We start from the raw sequence: 16,246 nt of genomic DNA, 5'->3' as shown, positions 1-16,246 counted from the left end.
CCATGTTCCCCATCAGTAAAATGGGTACCTGGGTGTTAGTCGACTGGTGTGGGTCGCATCCTGGGACACTGACCTAAGGAGGCCTGGTCACAGACCGGGCTGCGGGGGCGTTGACCCCCGGAACTCTCTCCAGGTAAACTCCAGGTCTCCAGGTCTTTTTTATATCACCTCGTAAGTTGGATAATCTGTTCTCATAATACAATTTTTTTGCCCTTCTTATCAGGCTGGTTAGGATTGACGAGTAACGTTTTGTTTGGTCTCTGGTTATGTGACCCATTCTGTACTGTTTTTCATATCGGTGTTTTGTATTTATGGATTTGAGAATGCTGGGTGTTAGCCAGAGACTGTTCAGTCTCTTAGCTGTCATCTGTTTAGTTTTTTTAGGGAAGTGCTTGTTATAAAGGTATTGGGTCTTTTTTAGAAAATTATTAAAACATTCGTCAATATCTGTATAGATTTCTAGCTCAGTGTGCCAGTCAATGTTTGTTACTGCTGTTGTGAAGTTATTAATGGCTGCCTCATTGTGAAGTCTGAAGGTGACTTTAGTAGTGTCTTGGGGTATTTTACCAAGAGTTGTTATGAGGAAAGTAGGGTAGTGGTCTGTGGTATTATCTGTAATTATGCCTGATTTTAAAGGGGATATGGTGTTGGTCCAGATGTGGTCAAGTAGGGAAACACTAGTCTCTGTAACTCTTGTAGGTTTTGTTACTGTTGGTAGCAACATGCAGTTACTCATTGTGTTTGTGAATTCAGTAACATGTGGGTCCTGGTCTTGCAGGAGATTTATATTGAAGTCACCTGAGAGTAGTAAGTGATCTTTGTTCATGCATGCATCAGTTATCATACTTCCTAGGTTTTGACTAAATTGGCTAATGTTTGATTGTGGAACTCTGTAGATGTTTATCACTGTGAGAGGTTTAGTATGGTATGCAAAGTCAAGGAGAAAATTATCAGGAGGAGAGTGGTGGAGCATCTAGAAAGACAAGCTTATAAATGACAACCAGCATGGTTTCAGGGAAGGAAAATCCTGTGTCACAAACCTACTGGAGTTTTATGACAAGGTAACAGAAGTAAGATACGAGAGAGAGGGAGGGGTAAATAGATTGCATTTTCTTGGACTGCAAGAAAGCCTTTGACACAGTTCCTCACAAGAGGTTAATGCAAAAGCTAGAGGATCAGGCACGCATAACAGGAAAGGCACTGCAATGGATCAGAGAATATCTGACAGGGAAGCAACAACAAGTCATGGTACGTGACAATGTGTCAGAATGTGCGCCTGTGACGAGCAGGCTTCCACAGGGGTCAGTCCTAAGACCTGTGCTGTTTTTAGTACTACTATATGTGAATGACATGATGGGAGGGACACACTCAGAAGTGTCCCTGTTTGCAGATGATGTAAAGTTAATGAAAAGAAATAAATCAGATGAGGATCAGGCAGGACTACAAAGAGACCTGGACAGGATACAAGCCTGGTCCAGCAACTGGCTCCTTGAATTTAACCCCGTCAAATGCAAAGTCATGAAGATTGGGGAAGGGTAAAGAAGACCGCAGACAGAGTGTAGTCTAGGCGGCCAATGACTGCAAACCTTACTCAAGGAAAAAGATCTTGGGGTGAGTATGATACTGAGCACATCTCCTGAGGTGCACATCAACCAGATAATTGCAGCAACATATGTGCGCCTGGCAAACCTAAGAATAGCGTTCCAATACCTCAATAAGGAATCATTCAAGACTCTGTACACCATGTATGTCAGGCCCATATTGGAGTATGCAGCACCAGTTTGGAAGCCACACCTGGTCAAGCATGTCAAGAAATTAGAGAAAGTGCAAAGGTATGCAACAAGACTAGTCCCAGAGCTAAGGGGATTGTTCTAAGAAGAAAGGTTAAGGGAAATTGGCCTGACAACACTGGAGAACAGGAGGGTTAGGGGAGAAATGATAACGACATACAAAATACTGTGAGGAATTGACGAGATGGACAGAGACAGGATATTCCAGTAATGGGACACAGAAGCAAGGGGTCAGAATTTGAAGTTGAAGACTCAGATGAGTCAAAGAGATGTTAGGAAATATTTCTTTAGTCACAGAGCTGTCAGGAAGTGGAATAGTCTAGAGTGGAGGCAGGAACCATACCTAGTTTTAAGATGAGGTATGATAAAGTTCATGGAGCAGGGAAAGAGAGGACCTAGTAATGATCAGTGAAGAGGCAGGGCCAGGAGCTCTCTCTCAACCCCTGCAACTACAAATAGATGAGTACACACACACACACACCCACAAACAAAAAAAAAAATTAAGGAACTGGAGAAAATGCATAAGTATGCAACAAGGCACCTTCCAGAGCTAAGAGGCATGAGCTACAAGGAGAGGCTAACAGAAATTAATCTAACAACAATGGAGAATCGAATAACCAAGGAATACATGATAACATACAAAACACTCCAAGAAACTGACAGGGGTAGATGAGAGCAGGCTGTCTGAAATGAGAGAAATACGTATTCAAGGACACAACTAGAAGTTAAGGACACAAAAGAGCCACAGGAAAGTCAAAAAGTATTTCTTCAGTCTCAGAGTGGTCAGAAAGTGGAATAATCACAATTAAGAGGTGGAAGCAGGCTTTCTACATAGTTTTAAAAGTATGATAGGGCTTATTATGCTTGGATTGAATCTTGCAAGAGCCAAGCTGAGAAGCAGGACCAGGAACTGAGACAAGACCCTTGCAACCACAAAGAGGTGAGTATACAAAAAACACAATTGCATACAATGAATATGTTCATAAAGAATTCTTGGTAAACCGTAATTAGAATTTAATAAAAATGCAACTTACTGTCAGGGTTGACACCCAAGACCGCTTCTTCTTGCCCCATGGAATTGTGCGAAATATAGCCGTTTCATTTATATTCAATCTCTTAACTTCTTCTTCTAGTTTCTGCTTGTGTGTTTTACCAACAGGTTTACCTTCTGCATTCTTCATGTTGAAGCGTGGTGGCACCTGGTACATAGAACATGTTTTAAGAATTTAGTGTATCATAGCAAAAGCACACTAAACTTACAAAAACTTACTTTACTAGGATGAATAAGGAGAACAAGCAAAATACAGTGATGAGAGCTTTAAACAACCAACAGTGTGTGCCCAGCTGCCATGCTGTGAACCCCATTTTGTCAAGTTTAGACAAATAAAACATGTTAAGAATATTTCCATTTTCTCAAGCAATTTTTTTTTTTGCCCGCACTAAATACATAATTCAGTAACATTCTCAACCTCCACACTGTCCTCTCAACTTCTGTTTTTCAGTATTTCCTAATTTTTATCCTACCAAGTAAGTGCAGTATAGTACAGGTTGGCCATCACTAATCCGGCATCATCGGGACCTGTAGAGTGCCAGATTAGTGAGTTTGCCGGATTACAGAGTGGTTAGGTTAGAATACACTTAACCCAATGGCAATATTTACACATCGTGGTTTCACCCACTTTACACCCTAATTTTGGCCCATTCCATTGTTCTAGTCTCCAAACTCATAGCTGTTTCGCTAGTATTCCTTTTATTCTGTCGAGTGAGTACAAGAAACAACCCGGTCACCTATTTCAACTACCCAATAAAGAGGTCAGAAATGGGAAATTTGGCCAATTCCATACAAATTTCAAAAGATGTCAATTTCAAAATAGGGTCTAGAATAAACAATGCAGTCATTCCTAGCACTAAAATAACATTTTCTCTGTTCATTAGTCATGTCTTCAGGCTCCTCTTATATTATGCTTGCTTTCCATTTTGAATTTTTATTCACACAAAAAATAGAAGATTTACTGTTATGCAGACTACTGCATTATTGCAATAACTGTATAAATACAGTGGTCCCCCGGTATTCGATGGCATCGGTATCCGTTAAATCCGGTATTCGATACATTTTAACGCAAAAATTTTGCCTCGCCACTCGTTAAAAAACCCGCCACACGCGATTCGTCCAAGACGTGTCCACATGTGGATTGAACTGCCCCGTGCGTGCCAGTGTTTACAAGCCAGCCAGTGTGCTTGCATCTAAGCATACATTCGGTACATTCCATATTATCACAGTGTTTTTGGTGCTTGTTTCTGCAAAATAAGCCACCATGGGCCCCAAGAAAGCTTCTAGTGCTAACCCTGTGGTAAAAAGGGTGAGAATTAGTATGGAAATTAAGAAAGATTTTGAAGGGTTTGGGGCTAACCCTGAGAAGCCTATGCCAGTTGTGGAATCCATTGTGCCTACTTCAAAAATTAAGGAAATGTGTGCAAAGTGGGTTGAACTGCAAACCTTTATGGATGAAAATCACCCTAACACAGCTACTGCAAGCCGTGCTAGTGGCTATTACAATGACAATGTTGTGGCCCATTTTAGACAAATCGTAAAGGAACGGGAGGTACAGAGCTCTATGGAGATTTGTTGTGCAACAGAGGTCCAGTGACTCTCAAGTTGGTCCTAGTGGCATTAAAAGAAGAAGGGAAGTAACCCCAGAAAAGGACTTGCTACCTCAAGTCCTAATGGAAGGGGATTCCCCTTCTAAACACTAAGTTCGACACTCTCCCCTCCTCCCATCCCATCAATCATCACCAGATCTTCATTAAAGGTAAGTGTCATGTATTCTATTGTTAGTAGAGTACTACAAACTGTGCATGTCTTCTTCAGTTTGTGTGCATTAAAATTAATATTTCACGTGGTAAATTTTTTTTTTCATACTTCTGGGTGTCTTGCACGGATTAATTTGTTTTTCCATTATTTCTTATGGGGAAAATTAATTCGCCTATCGATACTTTTGGCATACGATGAGCTCTCAGGAACGGATAAATATCGAATACCGGGGGTCCACTGTAATGTCAATCCATTCGTGACTGTGTATCAGACCATCCAGCTGGACACGTATTGGATGGTGACGTCATCTGTTTACTCCTGAACATGGGCAAAAATTGATCATTTCTGCTACTTTGAGCTCAGTTTTAAGGTACAGTGGAACTTCGGTTTTCGCTTGCCCTGGTTTTCGTCGAATCTGGTTTTCAACTTGTTTTTTCACCAAAATTTTGACCCAGTTTTCGTTCATCACCTCGGGTTTCATCGAGTTGACAGTGGTCCACCACACCGAACATGTCAGCCCGCGCCCACACAAACCATCCCATGCGTTCTGAGTCAGTCTGGCTCTGTTTCTTGTCAGCAGAGGGTGGTAGTGATGGTGGTAGAGGGTGGTAGTGATGGTGGTAGAGGGTGGTAGTGATGGTGGTAGAGGGTGGTAGTGATGGTGGTAGAGGGTGGTAGTGATGGTGGTAGAGGGTGGTAGTGATGGTGGTAGAGGGTGGTAGTGATGGTGGAAGAAGGTGGTAGTGGTTGTGATGGTAGTGATTGTGGTAGAGGGTGCTAGTGATGGTGGTAGAGATAACCTCTCCTTCCTCTCCCCTCCTTGCTGTCTTCCATACCCAACAAGAGTCTTCAATAAAGGTAAAAGTGATGTTAAATGTTCATTTATCCACTTCCTTTATATTTATTTCTCATTGTTTTCTGTATGTAAGACTATAGTTAATTCTCTATACAATGTATTTTTTGTTAATACTTTTGGGTGTCTGGAACAGATTAATTGGATTTACATTATTTCTAATGGGAAATATTGCTTCAGTTTTCGTTGAATTCAGTTTTCGTCAGACTTTCTGGAATGAATTAATGACAAAAACTGAGGTTCCACTGTACTTTCCAGTGTGAAACCAATCAAAATTATATCTATTTCTGTAATATATCTTCTTATCAAATGAGACAAAAAAAAAATACAACCATACAAACCATACGAAAATACACTGCAAAAGTCACTGTTTTACACCAAAAGCAGAGTTGCCTTTTTTTCTTGTTATGCACTATGTGCTGCACACTTACCACACAGACCTATTCTCTCATATGTAGTCCCAAATTTACTGGTCACAGATTATCTGACTGACCTGAGCTCATGGTGACCGACAGTGGCTTCAAAGCCACTTTATCTTTTATGGACATTGTACGATGTACAGTGGACCCCCGCATAACGATATTAATCCGTTCCTGAGAGCTCATCGTTATGCAAAATTATCGTTATGCGAATGAATTTTCCCCATAAGAAATAATGGAAATCAAATTAATCCGTGCAAGACACCCAAAAGTATGAAAAAAAAAAATTTTACCACATGAAATATACATTTTCCTACACACAAAGAGAAGGATACATGCACAATAGTAGAGTAGTACATGCACAATATATATTGTGCATGTACTATACTAAATGAAGAATAAATGACACCTTTATTGAAGATGCAGCAATGACTGATGAGACACTGTGTCCTGGGAGTGCCTTTTCCTCCTGAGTACTGTAGGTCCTGTTTGGCATTTTCTTCCAGAACAGGCCTTATCACACTGTGTATGCCACTACGATTCTTAAATCTCTCAAACCAACCTTTGCTGGCTTTAAATTCACCAATATGAGCACTAGTTCCAGGCATTTTTCCCTGTTCACCTGAGTGTTAGTCGACTGGTGTGGGTTGCATCCTGGGAGACAAGATTAAGGACCCCAATGGAAATAAGTTAGACAGTCTTCGATGACACTGACTTTTTTGGGTTATCCTGGGTGGCTAACCCTCTGGGGTTAATTGTTTCTTGGTATTCTCAATAAGCCACACCAACAACTGTGCTACAGCAGCAGCAGCAGCAGCTGACAGTGCTACAGCAGCAGCTGACAGTGCTACAGCAGCAGCTGACAGTGCTACAGCAGCAGCTGACAGTGCTACAGCAGCAGCAGACGGTACTACAGCAGCAGCAGCAGCAGCTGACGGTGGTACAGCAGCAGCAGCAGCTGACGGTGCTACAGCAGCAGCAGCAGCTGACAGTGCTACAGCAGCAGCAGATGGTGCTACAACAGCAGCAGACGGTACTACAGCAGCAGCAGCAGCTGACGGTGGCACAGCAGCAGCAGCAGCTGACGGTGCTACAGCAGCAGCAGCTGACAGTGCAGCAGCAGCAGCTGACAGTGCAGCAGCAGCAGCTGACAGTGCTACAGCAGCAGCAGCTGACAGTGCTACAGCAGCAGCTGACGGTGCTACAGCAGCAGCAGACGGTGCTACAGCAGCAGCAGACGGTACTACAGCAGCAGCAGCAGCAGACGGTACTACAGCAGCAGCAGCAGCAGACGGTACTACAGCAGCAACAGCAGCTGACGGTGGTACAGCAGCAGCAGCAGCTGACGGTGCTACAGCAGCAGCAGTTGACCATGGTACCACAGTATTTCGATAATATTTCTCACCCTTTTTACCACAGGGTTGGCACTAGAAGCTTTCTTGGGGTCCATGGTCACTTATTTTACAGATAAAATCACCAAAAACACTGTAATACGAAATGTTCTAATTGTATGCTTGGATGTTACCGCAGAGGCTGGCTTGTAAACAATGCCACCGGCGGAACATGTGAGGCTGGCTCAGGCCGCCCATTAGACGCCTCTCGGATGAATAGCGTTGAGCGGGTTTTTTAGCGGTATGCGAGGTAAAATCTTAGCGATAAAATGTATCGGTATGCGGATTTAACGTTATGTGATGCCAACGGTATGCGGGGGTCCACTGTATGTGCTTAAAACAATGAGAAGCATTTCTTTTATTTGTTGGAACCATAGCTAGGGCTAAAAGTGAGCAGATTATAACAATAAATGGAGAAAAAAAATTGGAATGACGTATGCAGCAAGTAGCACCACCAAACAGTAGCGGCAGGTTGGTGTGGCGACCCCGGAAATACGAAATTATGCTAGCCGAAATTAGTGCCGGATTACTGATTGCCTGATTAGCGATGACCAACCTGTACCAGCTATGTTATATAGCATCCACAGAAAAATGATTATCAAAAGGAAAATGGTGGTGCCTCTGGAAAATGAATGACTCAGAATTCATTCAAAGGCTGTCTTATAAACATTCTGAAGCTTTATAACAGTGATAAGGCAGGACAGAGAAAGATGGGTGAACTGCATATTACTAATATTATAAAAAGGCATTTAATACTGTCCACACCAGAAATTGATCCACAAACTAAAGGAGCAGGCAGGGATAAGGAAAGAGGTATTACAATGGATTACAGAACAATTAAGGAGAACAATACAGAGCAATGGTCTGGGAAGATGCATCAAGATGAAAAGCATGATAGGAACAATAGTATTCCTCATATAGTAAATGTATGTGACATGTTAGATGAGATGGAGTCCTATATTTTGCCATTTGCAAAGCAAATAAAACTAATAAAATAAATACTGGAGAAGACATGGAAAAACTACAATTCAATTCTGACAGATTATAGGAATTATCAGATAAATGGTTACTGGGATTCAACCCCAGCAAATGTAGAGGTATGAGTACTAGGGAAGTTGAAAACTTTGAACAAGGATCTTAGGATAAGCACTTTAACAAGCACTTCACTTGGGAAAACAAATCAACCAACAGCATCAGCAATATGTGAAATCCCAGTAAACTTGAGAACGGCTTTCAGGAGCCTTAAAAATCATTCAGGACCCTAGACACCATGTGTCACACCAACCTAAGCATGCAGCACCTGTCTGAAGCTCACACCTGATAAAATATATAAAGAAACATTGGAAAATCAAGAGATTTGCAAAAAATCTGGCTCGAGATCTATGAGAAGCTCAAGACTGAACCTGATGATCTTGGAAAAAAGGAGAACCAAGGAAGACATGATAATGTACAAATTACTTGGAAGACTTGGCAGGGTAAACAGGAACCCTTTGAAAAGCAGGGATCTGGAACAGAAGAAAGAAGGGGGGCAGCACAACTTGCAGTGTAAGACATAAGAGACACAGGGTACATTCAGAAATACTTCAGCCTCAGGGTGGGCAGGAAGTGGGATGATTTAGATGAGAAGTTGGTGGAATTAAATGCCATACATAATTTGGGAGGGTAAGTAAAAGAAGGAAATTAAAAGTGAATATGGGAAAGAGCAAGGTGATGAGGATAAAAAATTTAAGAACATAAGAACATAAGAAAGAAGGAACACTGCAACAGGCCTACTGACCCAAGCAGAGCAGGTCCATGCCCCCCCCCCCCCCGGATTAGACCAATGACCCACACCTCGGATTATCCCAGTGACCCACCCAGCCTGGTCATCTCCACTCAAGGATGGAGCACTGCACCAGACCCAGCAGCACAAGCTAGTCAGGTCAACTCACACCCACCCACACCCACTCATGTATTTATCTAACCTATTTTTAAAACTACACAACGTTTTAGCCTCAATAACTGTACTCGGGAGTTTGTTCCACTCATCCACAACTCTATTACCAAACCAGTGCTTTCCTATATCATTCCTGAATCTGAATTTTTCCAACTTGAAACCATTGCTGCGAGTCCTGTCATGGCTGGAAATTTTCAGCACACTATTTACATCCCCTTTATTTATTCCTGTTTTCCATATATACACCCCGATCATATCCCCCCTAATTCTACGCCTTTCGAGAGAAAGACTGGATTTCAGATTGGAGAGAGGAAGTACTGAGGAAGTGAATACAGGTACTTCTCACTTAGCAATATACCCGTTAACCAACTACTTGGATTTACAACCGGCTCTCAGACCAGTCGGTACTGTATGCCGTACGAGAACTTGGGTCATGGAAATGGGCAGCGTGGCGTCTTAGCATCAAGCATCTCAGGCTCATTCCTGCAGCTACTCAGTACACAAGCTTTCACAGTCTCTAAGACTGCACATTTGTATAAATTTGTACTTCATTGTGCACCCCATAATAAACGATAGAGTCTGAAGTACAGCAGCACTTGGAAAAGGAAACAAAGAGGAAAATGGAAGAAGTACAAAAGAAGTTCACTGTAAAGGGGTTAGCTAGTGTGTTCGTCTGTGTGTTTACATTCTCAGCATATCTCAGCGTCTCTCGTGGCATCTAAGGGTAGGTGTTAGATGTGATTAAACTCGGTGAACAACATATGTCGATGGTAATAATTATACAGACTCTCCTCACAAAATACGTATGACATCTAAAGTGCTCCAGAGCGATTATATTTTATTATTAATTATTATTATTATTATTATTATCATCATCATCTTTTACAACACGCATGGCTTACGGAGGTATATGAGGTATATGTGGAGACAAAAAAACATTATCAATGGAGGCAAAGACGGGAATGTATGAAAGTATAGTGGTACCAACACTCTTATATGGGTTTGAAGCTTGGGTTGTAAATGATGCAGCGAGAAGGCGGTTGGACACAGTGGAGATATCCTGTCTAAGGGCAATGTCTGGTGTAAATATTATGCAGAGAATTTGAAGTGTGGAACTTAGAAGGTGTGGAGTTAATAAAAATATTAGTCAGAGGGCTGAAGAGGGGTTGTTGTGGTGGTTTGGTCATTTAGAGAGAATTGATCAAAGTAGAATGACATGGACAGCGTATAAATCTGTAGGTGAAGGAAGGTGAGGTAGGGGTCATCCTCGAAAAGGTTGGAGGCAAGAGGTAAAGGTTTTGTGGGCAAGGGGCTTGGACTTCCAGCAAGCGTGCATGAGCGTGTTAAACAGGAGTGAATGGAGACAAATGGTTTTTGGGACCTGACGAGCTGTTGGAGTGTGAGCAGGGTAATATTTAGTGAAGGGATTCAGGGAAACCGGTTATTTTTATATAGCCAGACTTGAATTCTGGAAATGGGAAGTACAATGCCTGCACTTTAAAGGAGGGGTTTGGGATATTGGCAGTTTGGTGGGATGTGTAACAGGACAGTATAAGAACATAAGAATGTAGGAACACTGCAGAAGGCCTACTGGCCCATACGATGCAGGTCCTTATCAAAACGACCTCTACCTAAAGCTACCCAAGAAATAACTCTCGTACCCCATGACACCAATCAAACCCAGCCCCTCCCACTCATATATTTGTCCAGTCTCTTCTTAAAGCTACCCAAGGTCCTAGTCTCTATCACCCCACTGGGAAGACTGTTCCACGCATCTACAACTCTGTTAGAAAACTAGTACGTACTTACCTATGTCCTTTCTAAATCTAAATTTATCCAACTTATATCCTTTATTTCTGGTTCTTACCTGGTTCGACACCCTCAGTACTTTATTAATATCTCCCTTGTTTATGCCTGTCATCCACTTATACACTTCAATGATATCTCCCCTAATTCTACGCCTCTCCAGAGAGTGGAGATTTAAGGCTTTAAGTCTATCTTCATACGGGAGGTATGAAGCATGAATGGGGCCCTGATATTGTAATTACGTATTTCAGGTCACTTTTTATATTGTATCTTTATATATGCTTCTAAGCTGTTGTGTCTGGGCGCCTCTGCAAAAACCGTGATTATGTACGAGTAAGGTAAAAGTGTTGAATGATGAAAGTATTTTCGCTTTGGGGATTTTCTTTCTTTTTGGGTCACCCTGCCTTGGTGGGAAACAGACGGCCGACTTGTTGGAAAAAAAAAAAAATTATCATCACCATCGACATACCTTGTTCACTGAGTTTAATCATTTCTTAATTAAGAGAATGGGTCTGCGTGGTGGGTGTGTGCCATAAACAAAAAATCTAGGCGCCCGCATAGCATTGTGGGAACACCGGCTCAGTTACCCTTGTTCACCATGCCTCATCGCAAGTCAGCTCTCACTCCCCAGAAAATTGGGACTCTCCTCTTCCTATCTGGTAGTTCTGACACTGATGGAAGTGGAAATGAAGATGAATTCTACGGCTTTGATCAGTTAGTGACCGAAAGGAATGACCAGGATATTGATAATAGTGCCGAAAACCCTGACGATCCTCAACCTTCTACCTCTGGTGTGGGCACTCGTAACTCACGGTCGGTTGTGCCTCAAATCAAGAGAAAACTAATATTTTTGTGTGGCCAGGCCTCTGACTTCAGTAATGATGATGATAGTGACGTGGATTGTGATTTTATTGCGCTCGACGATCATTTGAGTAGTGATAGTGAGGAATCATATTCACCAGTGAAGCGTCGGTATGTTCACCGCCGCATGCGCTTGGGTAGTGTACCCTATGCTGTGCAGAGGGGACGGAGTACATCCCGTGGCCCTACACCAGTTTTAGGTAGTGATAGTGAGGATGATGTGGCTACACTTGGCATGGATAGACCACAGGCATCAGTGGATGGTGGTAGTGGTGATGGTAGTGGCACCGCCATGCGTGACTCACCAGCCCAGGCTGGGACCCACGCTGCTGACTCGTCAGTTCAAGGACAAAGCGGAGCGTCAGCCACCAGCCCACCACAACCACAACCACCCGCACAACCAGCCTATGATGTCCAGTATCCACCAGCAAACCGTATGTGGGATTGGCAGCAAAATCCCAATTTTGTTCCCAAGCCTCACCACTTTGATGACTCTCAAAGTGGAATTCTACCTACTTGTCCCCTTGGAACCACGGCCAATGAACTGGAATTCTTTGAATTATTCTTTGACCAGCCATTGATGGAAACTATTGTCAGGGGAAGTAATAAGTATTTTGAGTACAACATGGCAAATACGATCATATCACCACAGTCAAGACTACATAGGTGGAAAGAGACGACTGTTGCAGAAATATATTTGCTTTTTGCAACAATAATGCTTATGCCTCATGTCTATAAGCATAATATAAAAGCATACTGGTCCACAGATCGGCTAATTTCTACCCCGGTCTTCAGTGAAATCATCCCAGTGTACAGGTTTATCTTACTCTTACGTATGTTGCACTTCTCTGACAAAACCAGGCCTGACAGAAGTGACAGGTTATATAAGATTAGAAATGTTTTCATGTATCTCAAACAAAAGTTCAGCATATACTTTTATCCATTCAAGAATGTTGTAATTGACGAGTCTTTGATTTTGTTCAAAGGTAGACTGTCATTCAAGCAGTATATACCGAGCAAGAGGAAACGTTTTGGTATAAAACTGTTTGTACTCTGTGACTGTGACAGTGGCCTGGTGTTGGATATTGTTGTATACACGGGAAGTAAAACATTGAAAGATACCAAGATGTTATTGGGTATCTCGGGTGACGTAGTGAGAAACATGATGGCACCTTATCTTGGTAAGGGGCATACATTATATACCGATAACTGGTACACAAGCCCATTACTCAGTGATTTCATGCGAGTGAACAAGACAGAAGTGTGTGACACAGAGCATTCTAATCGTAAACATATGCCCAGGCTCAACGCAGGTGCTCGTGGTGATGACATGCAGGTGTTTACTGCCAATGACATCATGGCATTACGGTGGCATGACAAATGAGATGTCACATTGTTCAATTCAATTCAATTCAAAGTTTATTCTCTATAAGGATTACAATGCTGAGTTTACAGAATTTGGTTATTGTGTGGTTTACATGTAGTAAAATAATAATTACAGAGTGTACCACTAGAACACCTAGCATGGCTAGGCATTTCGGGCAGACTTAGATTAAATCTTAAGTTTAAAATATTACAAATTATGAGGTAAGTTGGTATTATGGCTAAGTGACTAAATACTAGTTTGTGAGTTTAGCAATGTGAATGCTTTTGTTTTGGCACTATACATAGTTTCAGTATTGGAGTATCACAGGCCAATTTATGGCTAGTTAAGATTCATTATTTTGAGATAGAGATTGATATTTCTGTTTATGGTCAAATGGGTGAGTGAGTGTAAGTGTTAACCACCAGGTGGTATTCGTGTAATTAGTTGACAGGGTGTATCAGGGAGATAAGATGTTTTCTGATGGTAGTTTTGAAGGTGATGAATGTGTCTGCAGTTTTAGAATTTTCAGGTAGGGTGTTCCAGATTTTAGGGCCTTTGACATACATTGAATTTTTGTAAAGGTTTAGTCGGACACGGGAAATGTCATGAGATGTTTGTGTCTGGTGTTGTGCCTGTGGGTTCTGTCACAACTATCAAGAAAGTGTTTTAGGTCAAGGTTAATACTGTATTGGAATTTAAGGTCCTGTAGATGTAGATTGCACAGTAGTAAGTGTGGATGTACTGAACAGGGAATAAGTTTAGATCTATGAAGAGTGGGGGGGTGTGTTGCCAGGGATGGGATTTAGTGATTATTCTTACTGCGGCTTTTTGTTGGGTTATTATTGGCTTTAGGTGTGTTGCTGCAGTTGAACCCCAAGCACAGATAGCATAGGTGAGGTATAGATATATAAGTGAATGGTATAGTGTGAGAAGGGCAGTTTGCGGCACGTAGTATCGTATCTTGGAGAGGATCCCAACTGTTTTGGATACTCTTTTAGTTATGTGTTGAATATGGGTGCTGAAGTTCAGGCTGTTGTCGAGGTATAGGCCTAGGAATTTGCCCTCATTATGCCTGGCAATTAGAGTGTTGTCGATCTTAATGTTAATTTGCGCATCTCCTGCTCTGCTACCAAACATAATGTAGTAGGTTTTGTCAGTGTTAAGCGTAAGTTTATTGGCTGTCATCCAAGTCGATATTTTGATCAGCTCCTCATTAACAATGGTGTTGAGGGTGGCAAGATTAGGGTGAGAGATGACCTAAGTCATGTCGTCAGCAAAGAGAATGGGGTTCAGGTGTTGAGATACGTTTGGAAGATCATTGATGTATATGAGGAAGAGCAGGGGACGAAGGACACTTCCCTGCGGGACTCCAGTATCGAGTGGCTGTGTTGTAGATGCTGTGTCTTTAATGGTGACATGCTGATACCTATTAGTAAGGTAAGATTTGAAATATGCAAGCGCATGGCCTCTTATACCATAATGGTCAAGTTTGTGGAGTAGGATGCCGTGGTCTACTGTATCAAAAGCTTTTCTTAAGTCAATAAAAATTCCTAGTGGATATTCCTTATTTTCCAATGCTGTGTAAAGCAGATCTAGCATTTTTATAATTGCATCGTTAGTGCTTTTATTTTTCCTGAATCCAAATTGGCAGGGGTTGAGTATGTTTTGTGCCGTTATAAATGAGCATAGTCTCCTGTGCACGATTTTGGATAGCAATGGTAAGTTTGATATTGGCCTATAGTTGTTTAAATCTGTAGGGTCACCACCTTTATGTAATGGTGTAACCCTTGCTGTCTTGAGTAGTTTCGGGAAGGTGCTAGTTTCTAGTGACTTGTTGAAAAGTAATGAGATAGCATGCGAGAGGACATGGGCCGCTCTCTTGTACAATAATGGTGGGACATGAGACAGATTCCCTGAGTTATTTTTAAGTGACTTTATAATCTCGGTGACTTCCGTGGGCTCAGTTGGAGCAAGATAGAAGGAATTTGGGAAATTCCCATCTAGGTAGTCCCCGGCATGGGCACTGGTATGTGGGATTTTATTGGCGAGATTAGAACCTATGGTTGAGAAGAAGTCGTTTATCTTGCTAGCTGTATCAGTGGGATGCAGTGGTGTTTCATTAGGTTTAGTTAGGACAATATTCTTGGTTTTTTTCAGTTTGTGGGTCCCTAGAATCTGAGTGTGTGTTTTCCAGGTCTTTTTTATATCTCCTCTTGTGTCAGCGAATCTACTGGAGTAGTATAGTTGTTTGGCTTTCTTTATTACTTTGGTGAGGACTGATGAATAGTGCTTAAGAATATCTTTGTGTATTAGGCCCTGTCTATATTGCTTTTCATACTGGTGTTTCTTATCAATGGATTTCAGAATGGTGCTGGTTAGCCATGGGCAAACAAGCCGTTTGTTTGTGATCTGTTTCGTTTTTATAGGACAATGTTTGTTGTACAGTCTAAGTAATTTGTTAAGAAAAATGTCTGTCCAGTCATCAATACCACTGGCCTTGGAGAATTCTGTAGGCCAGTCAACAGTCTCTAGGTCAGCTGTGAACTTCCTTATTGAGGCCTCATCATGGAGTCTAAATGAAACTTTGTTGTATTCAAGTGGTAGTTTACTAATGTTTGTCAAGAGGAAGGTAGGGTAGCGGTCTGTTGTGCTATCTGTGATTATCCCTGATTTAAGGGGGGCTAGTATATTGGTCCATATGTGGTCTATTATGGTTGCACTTGTTTCAGTGAGCCTGATTGGTTTAGTTATTATTGGTATGAGAAGTGTGTTGTTCATATTGTTGATGAAATCAGTTACAGGCTGATCATCTAGTAGGCCAAGGTTGATGTTGAAGTCTCCAGCTAAGAGAAGGTGGTGCTTATTCATTTGTCTGTTTGTTATTAGTGACTTTAATTTCTCACTGAAATTTGGGATGTTTGTGTGGGGTATCCGGTAAATGGCACCGATTGTTATAGGCGTCTTAAGGTTTTTTACTGTAAAATTAGCAAAAATGTATTCCCCATATTCATC

The 16,246-nt window shown here is 41.8% G+C and overlaps 1 protein-coding gene across 9 annotated transcripts in view; it reads right to left on the bottom strand.

Moving 5' to 3' along the window:
* Positions 1 to 16,246, bottom strand: part of LOC128696749 (tudor domain-containing protein 7B) — a 462,427-nt gene that overhangs the window by 356,834 nt on the left and 89,347 nt on the right. For all 9 annotated transcript variants that reach the window (XR_011393213.1, XR_011393212.1, XM_070094599.1 and 6 more), the window contains exon 5: positions 2,825 to 2,989. Coding sequence is in view for 7 of the 9 variants with exons in the window: in XM_070094599.1 (XP_069950700.1) it covers positions 2,825 to 2,989 (165 nt within the window). In the remaining 2 variants the exon portion in view is untranslated. The remainder of the gene's footprint in view (positions 1 to 2,824; positions 2,990 to 16,246) is intronic.

This window comes from Cherax quadricarinatus, chromosome 46 (assembly GCF_038502225.1).
Source record: "Cherax quadricarinatus isolate ZL_2023a chromosome 46, ASM3850222v1, whole genome shotgun sequence".
Lineage (NCBI taxonomy): Eukaryota > Metazoa > Arthropoda > Malacostraca > Decapoda > Parastacidae > Cherax > Cherax quadricarinatus.
The sequence above is the reverse complement of the archived record's forward strand: the minus strand, read 5'-3'. Positions and strand labels throughout refer to the sequence as shown.